General features: G+C 55.6%; 5 protein-coding genes across 7 annotated transcripts; 3 read left to right on the top strand and 2 right to left on the bottom strand.

Annotated features, from left to right (window-relative positions):
- Positions 1-129: 129 nt before the first annotated feature.
- On the top strand, positions 130-771 carry H310_10126 (hypothetical protein). Its single transcript, XM_008876392.1, has 2 exons — positions 130-342; positions 414-771. Exons 1-2 carry the CDS (start codon positions 208-210, stop codon positions 612-614), a joined length of 336 nt encoding a protein of 111 aa, XP_008874614.1. The 5' UTR covers positions 130-207; the 3' UTR covers positions 615-771.
- Positions 772-822: 51 nt separating this feature from the next.
- On the top strand, positions 823-1400 carry H310_10125 (hypothetical protein). The gene is made up of 2 exons (XM_008876391.1): positions 823-1008; positions 1058-1400. The coding sequence occupies exons 1-2, from the start codon at positions 874-876 to the stop codon at positions 1256-1258; spliced, it is 336 nt and encodes a 111-aa protein (XP_008874613.1). The 5' UTR covers positions 823-873; the 3' UTR covers positions 1259-1400.
- A 45-nt stretch (positions 1401-1445) lies between these two features.
- Positions 1446-2697, bottom strand: H310_10124 (hypothetical protein). Its single transcript, XM_008876390.1, has one exon. The coding sequence runs from the start codon at positions 2433-2435 to the stop codon at positions 2115-2117; it is 321 nt and encodes a 106-aa protein (XP_008874612.1). The 5' UTR covers positions 2436-2697; the 3' UTR covers positions 1446-2114.
- On the bottom strand, positions 2628-5611 carry H310_10123 (hypothetical protein). 3 transcript variants are annotated; one of them, XM_008876387.1, is made up of 11 exons: positions 5501-5611; positions 5230-5444; positions 5062-5178; positions 4812-4926; positions 4465-4693; positions 4249-4361; positions 3795-4124; positions 3478-3694; positions 3309-3427; positions 3018-3258; positions 2628-2894 (listed from the first exon to the last, which is right to left on the bottom strand). In XM_008876387.1, the coding sequence occupies exons 1-10, from the start codon at positions 5591-5593 to the stop codon at positions 3178-3180; spliced, it is 1629 nt and encodes a 542-aa protein (XP_008874609.1). In that variant the 5' UTR covers positions 5594-5611; the 3' UTR covers positions 2628-2894; positions 3018-3177. The 3 variants fall into 3 exon arrangements, with proteins under 3 accessions (XP_008874609.1, XP_008874610.1, XP_008874611.1); XM_008876388.1 differs by having other exon boundaries at positions 3018-3116; XM_008876389.1 differs by having other exon boundaries at positions 3018-3116; positions 4812-4922.
- Positions 5612-5686: 75 nt separating this feature from the next.
- On the top strand, positions 5687-6600 carry H310_10122 (hypothetical protein; the record flags this gene model as incomplete). Its single annotated transcript, XM_008876386.1, has 2 exons — positions 5687-5859; positions 5902-6600. 2 exons carry the CDS (start codon positions 5687-5689, stop codon positions 6440-6442), a joined length of 714 nt encoding a protein of 237 aa, XP_008874608.1. The 3' UTR covers positions 6443-6600.
- Between the last annotated feature and the right edge of the window lie 530 nt (positions 6601-7130).

The following is a 7130-nucleotide window of genomic DNA, read 5'->3' as shown; positions in this document are numbered from 1 at the left end:
CCGGAACAGAGCAAGTACGCGCTCCACACGCATTCGATGGACGAATATTTCAACTTGGCCGGGATGTGTCGTATCGAAAACTGCGAATACTTATAAAATCAGGCAGGAATCGAAAATCGTCGACAACCTCCTATATTTTATTTTTTACTATATGTATTGTGTGAGGTTCCACTTTGTGAATCTTCGACGCGGCGGCGGCGGACGGGCATGGCGCAACAGGGCGCGACGCTGCAAAACTACAACAACGAGTTGGTCAAGTGCATCGAAGACCTACGAGAGAAGCGCGAGGAGGTCAACCGGTCGATCCTGAAGGAAGAAGAGGAGAAAGCCAAGATTCAAAAGGTGTGACTGTGCGGTGCCGTGCGTGCATGGATGGACATCTTGGGCTGATGAATCTGGGTGGTGTGCTGTAGGATCTCACGGTGCTCACCGACCGATTGAGCATGATCAACGAGACCCTGGCGAGAAAGACGCAAGCACGGAACGAGTACGACCGCACGATCCAAGAGACTGAAGCAGCGTACATGAAGATCCTTGAGAGCTCCCAGACTCTCCTCCATGTGCTCAAGCGCGAAACTGTGCAATTGACCAAGAAGAAACAGACGTCGACATGAGCGGCGAACGCCGCAGTCGACTTCGTGTGGATGACTGCAGAGCCGACACCACCGCAGCGATCCTCGCCCGCTCCATAATCCTGCAGGCCATCGACCGACCCCTCTCGATGCGTTGTTGAACCATCGTGTGGCTAAGAATACACTTCCCTTCCTTGCATGATGCTCACCCCCGTGAAATTTGGGGTTTCCGTCTATAAATACATTCAGGGGGGTGCATTAGGCACTGCTTCATTCGCGGTCGTGGTCAGAAAAGGTCAAGATGGCACAGCAGGGAGCATCCATGCAGAACTACAATAATGAGCTCGTCAAGTGCATTGAGGACCTGCGGGAGAAGCGCGAGGAGGTGAACCGCAACATTCTCAAGGAGGAGGAAGAGAAGGCCAAGATTCAAAAGGTGTGTTCGTCGATGTGCGGGGAGACCTGCTCACTCACGTCCGCCATAGGATCTTACCGTGCTCACGGACCGATTGAGCAAGATCAACGAGACCCTCGCGCGCAAGACGCAGGCACGGAATGAATACGACCGCACAATCCAAGAGACTGAAGCAGCGTACATGAAGATCCTTGAGAGCTCGCAGACCCTCCTCCATGTCCTCAAGAGAGAAACCGTCCAGCTCACCAAGAAGAAGCAAACCTCCACGTAGAGCTCATTGCGTCGTCGCAAACGCCGCGCCGCGGCGACTGCGTCACCATCTCGCACGCTGATTCTGTTTTGTCATGGACCTTGCCATTAGTAATACTACGCAATCCTTACTAGTAGTGCTAAATGTATACCGTGATGGAGTGTTAGTATTAGTATTACTACAAGGTGGTTGAAGTGGTCGAATCAAAAATAGCGCCATCGCCATGGTGTTCGCCAAGGCGGTCGACGGCGGCGGCGACGACAGGCAGTGCAATGTAGCACTCATGCGGCAGATAATGCTCAAGGAAGACGACGCGTTGATGGTGGTGAAGCCACCATACAAGGTTGTGCCTCCTTTCGACAACGATGATCAGCAGGAAGAATCGCAGCGCCGATCAATTTCGAAGCGTGTCAAACGTGCCATGCTCGCGTTCGTGCGTGGGGTGTCCTCCCGACGGCAGAATTCGCCATGTCAATCATCTTCCACGTTCTTTTCGTCGGATGCATCTTCCACGGACGCATCGGATGCGATCATGGAACTGTTCTCCGTGCATGATTCACGGAATCGCGGCAAGCTTCCATGGGACGCATTCGTAAACATCATCGACACGTCGTTTCGGCTCAACTTAACAACGAACGAGCGAAGACTCTTCCGCATCCATCTGCATGTTCCCGAGGGCGGCACCGTGTCATACGTCAAATTCATCGCACACGCTTTGGATGACCACCCTCCGAATCACCACTTGATGTCGTCCAAATCCACGTCTTCCCAGCTCGTGCAAGACTACGACCCAGGGACTCTCCCGTCGCACCACCCCGACGACCATACGCAGCACCACCCATCTCCACCGTCGCACCTCCCTCTCCTGACCTCGTCGTCATCCGCCGACTTGACCGACGCTGTCCGCAGGCGAAAGCAACAAGCCGATCTCCACCTCACCAAACACTTTCTTCAAAAGCTCGTCAGACAAGCGTGTGTCGAAGCCACGCTGTGGCACGTTTCCATCCCACAAGTCCTTCGACGAGCCATGCTGAGCCAGCCGCTGGACGAAGACGCATCGTCCGCCGCGGACGAGAACTCGGCCCTCTTCCACGACACAACGTCCTGCACGTTGGATCCATCGCAATTCTTCATGGCCATGTACGTAAGCCTGAACGTAAAAGTCGCCAGCGACGCCGACGCCGACCGCATTTTCCATCAACTAGTCCCGTCGCCGCCACATGTTGCCGCGACTTCTGCAAAACAAGGCAGTGCACCAACCATCTCTCTCCGCCATCTCTTGGACGCACTCGTGCAGTTCGGCCTTCTCAAGGCACCACCAACAGGAGCACCTTCCATGACAACAGCCAGCCCAATTTCACCGACGTCATCCACGCTGCCCAAGCTAGGAAGCGGGTTCATATAGGGATCGCGCTGGCGTTTCTGTACAACACAGCAATGTAGAGTCGACAACCTTGTCTTGTTGGATGGGCTAGTGCATCGACGAGAACGGCAAGATCTGTGGTCAGCCGTCGTTATCGGCATCGTCGGGCTGCGACGACCGTTCCGACGGCACTTGGCCACGGCGGTGTGCGTGGGGCTTCTTCTTGCGGCGAGTTCCAAACGTGTACTCGTTCGTCTTTGACGTCCCGCATGCCGCGATTTCATCCAGGCACAGCTAGATCATATTGGTCACTCGTCAGCCATCCATTTTTGAATCCCCAAGCAAAAACCGCACGGATTGTGTCCGTGGAAAACACAGGTGCTATCCCCACGTCACTGCAAACGATCGTTTTCGTACCTGGAGCTTGCGCACTTGATGCACGAGGAGGTAGAGGTCGTCGCGCCCGTCGGCCGCCACCAGGTCGGCCGCAAACTCTACCACTTCGACCGCCATGTCCTAGCATACATACAATCCAGCACGACCGGTCAGCCATCCATTTCAACACAGCATCATGGCATCAGGGTAGATACAACGATTGGATGGACATGCTTAATCCAACCACCACGGGGACCAGCCACACAGTCGCCCCCAACCACGACTTCAACGGGGCCGTCATGCGTGGTGTATGCTCTCATGGAGGTGCTGTACCTTGAGCTGATCGGCGGTCGGGAGCGCAGCCAACGCCACATCCTTTTGAACGACGAACCGAGGGGCAACTTTGGGGTACTCTGGTGAGATCTCAACGAAAGCAACGACGCGGCCAACATCTACACCCACCGGAACGTGTCAACGATGGCATGTGCGTTGGAGGGCGTACCTCCAGGCGGGACGAGTGACGCTCGAAAGTACAGAGTGCCATCGACGTAGTCTGGGAATACCGAGATGTCGTCGCGGGCGACCTTTGACCAGCTGTGAAGCTTTGTCTTGACAGATGCCGAGGCCAACTCGGACGACGGCGACAAGTCGACCCGCTTCTCCTTGAGCGCGTCCAAGTGGCCGTACAGGGCATGCTGGATAGTATATCGGTGCCGCAGCTACGACAAGTCCCGTTGGTTGAGCAACAGCAGCCGCTTGAGCGCTTCGAGACAGCGATCGCTGCAAGAGAGCGACCGGTAGAAGGCACGGACTACGTACCCTGGCCATGACGTGGCGAATCGACGGCTCAATGCGACCCGTCGACGACAGGCCAGTGATCCACTGGGCCCACACGTAAGGTCGTGCCTTGACGTCGGTCGGAAATGCCATCGGGACCTCCATCCCATCGGACGCTTCAAACGCGTACGCGATGGCAGGTTGGTTGGGAAAGTCGGTGCCGCTGTCCGCCGCAAACAGGTTGCGCAGGAGGGCTGGGTACCGCGGCGCCTCGACGACGACAACGCGGAGCTGAGGTAAGTACATGAACAAAACCTTGGTTTTGTGCGAATCCGAAGCGGAGGCTGCCCCCGCCGCCGTTGGGAGGTAGAGCTACAAGAGGTTGTGAGGCCACGAGGGCAGCTTCACATTTCAGAGCTTCGAAAGACCACAGTTCATGGCGCAGCATGAATACGTGGACGAGAGCACTCTCGGGTCGGTAGCGCCGGTCCATTACCTCCAAGACAAGCGACTGAGGCGCTGGGACGAAGGGCGCCGCGTCGTGGGGATCTGTCAACTTCGCACGCTTTGCGTCAGGGGGGGCGGCCGTGTCGTCAGCTTCAATTTTCTCTATGCGAAAACGTCAGTCGTCATGTGTCGAAAGTGCGCATGCACGCATGGCCATTTCAACCAACACGTCGTCCGCTGCGTCATGCAGATCCAGAAATCGTACCGGGGGCGGCAGCGCTAGTCGACTTTCGGGATTTGATCCTGAGCTTGGACAGCGACCCGACCTTGGCTTCGCCGATCGCAACAGTTCCAGTGCCAGGATGGATGGACAGAAAGGCGTCGAGCTCGCAGAACAGCGAGTACAACGGCGCGGGAAGGACCTTTGCGTCACGGTGGCGCTGGGTCGACTCCGAGATGGGTATCGACAGTAACGCCTGCAACGGACGTGTCGCCTACGATAAGGGCTGTGAACGACCATGCGCACGGTGACAATGAACACGATGCCGATCGACGGAGGCATCCAAGCCTCGAGAGATCCGTATGGCTTCTCAAGCATTAGCAGCGACGAACCTCTTCAATAGCGGCGATGTGAGCGGGTACGGTGTCCAGAAGGGCGTGCTTCGCTTGGACTGCTTCGTCAACCGCTGCAATTTGAGCCTTGAGGTCCTGTTGGTGCTGAAGCTGTCTACGAACGGGTTCATGCGACCACGATGGTGAGGCCCTGCAGTCGTCGGAAGGTCGAATATTCGAGCAGAAATGCTCCCGGGGAAAGGTGGGATGCGCGTGAATGCATGGACATGATGGACCGCGAATTTCTTACGCTTTTCGATCGGCGAGCTCGTCGTCGAGGCGCTTGAGGTGCTTGTCGTGGGAATCGGCGTCCACAAGGACGGGTAGCGGTCCATCCTTGAATTGGATCTGGTCGAGCTCCTTGGTGCTACGTCAGACCAAATGAGGCAGTTGCCAGCGCTAGTCGAGCATTCTGTACGGGTATCCTTTGCATCGGCGTATCTCCCGCAGCAAGTGGTCTTTCTCGTAGAGCAAGTTTTGGAGCTTCAAGTGGTGTGCTTCGACCAGATCCTTTTGCTCGGCGACGCGACGGCGGTACCCCTCCGCGTCTAAGAATGTTTCCCGCGTCGACTGCTTGATGTCTTTGAGTAAACAAAGCGCTCTCACGACATCGTTGCTTGTCGACGTGGCGTTCTACGACAGAGCTCCCGTTATGGAGGCGTTATAGAAGCACGTCAGTTGAAAAGTACATCGTCCATGCTTTGAATGAGCCGTGGAAGTGTTTCGCGGAAGCCGCGGCAAGCGGCATTCAGCTGCTCGAGTGGGCTCAGCGTGCTCGGCATCGGATTTTCTGCTTGCTGCCACAGGAGTTGAGAGTGTTGACCGGATAAAACCCGTAAATCCGGATAACATTGGTTTGCCATAAAAATTACAAAATGTCAGATCATGCCGCCCACGTGCCGACGGTAGTGGCGACCGTCAAGTTGATGGCGTCGATCGCGGCGATTTACATGAACATGAGTCCCATGAATGACATGCCGCGCGTCCGTGCCAAAATCCCCATCGACATGCTGCCCATCTTGTGCATGTTCGCCAACGGCAGCCTTTGGTACGCTCACTATTGAAGGCAGATGCGCTGATAATTGTACAGGACCTTGTACGGTGTCTTGGTGCAGAACTGGTTTCCCCTTGTAGCGACAAACGTCGTGGGCATGACCCTCAGCGGGTACTACCTTGTCGTGATTTACACCCACGCAGGTACCTACCGTGGCACGGCGGCCAAGAAGATCGTTTTCACGCTGGGACTCGTATCAAGCGCTGTGGTGTATGCGGTCTACGGCACCCACATGCATGTGCACCACGTCGCGACTCACGTCGGGTATGCTGGGATTGCCGTGTGCACGTTGATGGTGGCGTCCCCGTTGTCGTCCGCCGGCACCGTGTTCAAGCACAAGTCCGCGGCGTCGCTTCCGTTCAAGATGATCACGGCGGGGATCGCGTGTTCTTTTCTCTGGCTCTCCTTTGGCGTGCTCATCCACGACGTGTTTGTGATTGCACCGAACGCGGTCAACCTCGTCCTAGGTCTCTTCCAGCTAGTTCTCTGCTTTGTGTATCCAGGGCCACCTGCCAAGACCGATGCGGACATCGAGTTGCCAACGAAACCTGCCGCCACCGACTCGACCAAGAAGTAACGCTTGCAACCGCGCTGTTATATTCCAGTGGATCATCGGATCTCGTATTCTTTGATTATTACTTTGGCCCACGAAAAGAGTCACAACTACCTCCAGAATGGCGGCATTTTCTTAATACTTCACGTTCGGTGCTGGGTAGTTGGCTAGCAAGAACGTACAGCCTCGTAGCGTTCATTCTTCTTTGATTTGTGTTCACGAGTTTCAAGGCGGGAGGGCAGTACCTCTGTACAACGCACACATCATTGTCCACTCACGGTTCCAATCGTTTCATCGTTGGCGGTACCTAGAAAACCATCGTCTGTGGCATACACTCGTTCAGCCTGCCATCAGCATGGTTCACCGCTCGTTTTATCCACGGCGGAAAAAACAACGTACAGATGGACCCTAAACAACCAAAAGCATACGTCCATGTTATAAATTTTCTCGAACATTATAGTACCTCTAACTCAAAACCTCGCACTCTGATCGAAAATAACGTAGTTTCCTGATCATCGAGTCCTTTCGGAAATCACTCCGACCAAACCAGTTCCCAACCACCACGCGATCGGACGCGATGCGGTCATTCTGGCGGACATCGTCGGACGTGATGACACCGCGTGGCGGCTTCTTTGTTGGGAGCACGGCGCGAACGTCCCGTTGGATCCCTTGGTACCCTTTGTCCGCCAGAACGGCCCACTGCGTCGCTTCG

Source organism: Aphanomyces invadans (genome assembly GCF_000520115.1).
Source record: "Aphanomyces invadans strain NJM9701 unplaced genomic scaffold supercont1.24, whole genome shotgun sequence".
Taxonomy (NCBI): domain Eukaryota; phylum Oomycota; class Saprolegniomycetes; order Saprolegniales; family Verrucalvaceae; genus Aphanomyces; species Aphanomyces invadans.
Note: the sequence above shows the minus strand (reverse complement) of the source record. Positions and strands in the feature narration are given on the sequence as shown.

Bases quoted from the DNA above. Each gene is read 5' to 3' on its own strand.
- H310_10126 (XM_008876392.1), top strand. From the start codon at position 208: ATGGCGCAACAGGGCGCGACGCTGCAAAACTACAACAACGAGTTGGTC. The intron at 343-413 runs GTGTGACTGTGC...GGTGTGCTGTAG, and splicing joins AGAAAGCCAAGATTCAAAAG to GATCTCACGGTGCTCACCGA.
- H310_10123 (XM_008876388.1), bottom strand. From the start codon at position 5,593: ATGCCGAGCACGCTGAGCCCACTCGAGCAGCTGAATGCCGCTTGCCGC. The intron at 4,125-4,248 runs GTAATGGACCGG...AACCTCTTGTAG, and splicing joins CTCAGTCGCTTGTCTTGGAG to CTCTACCTCCCAACGGCGGC. The intron at 3,117-3,308 runs GTACAGCACCTC...TATGTATGCTAG, and splicing joins CGACCGCCGATCAGCTCAAG to GACATGGCGGTCGAAGTGGT.
- H310_10124 (XM_008876390.1), bottom strand. From the start codon at position 2,435: ATGGAAAATGCGGTCGGCGTCGGCGTCGCTGGCGACTTTTACGTTCAG.
- H310_10125 (XM_008876391.1), top strand. From the start codon at position 874: ATGGCACAGCAGGGAGCATCCATGCAGAACTACAATAATGAGCTCGTC. The intron at 1,009-1,057 runs GTGTGTTCGTCG...CGTCCGCCATAG, and splicing joins AGAAGGCCAAGATTCAAAAG to GATCTTACCGTGCTCACGGA.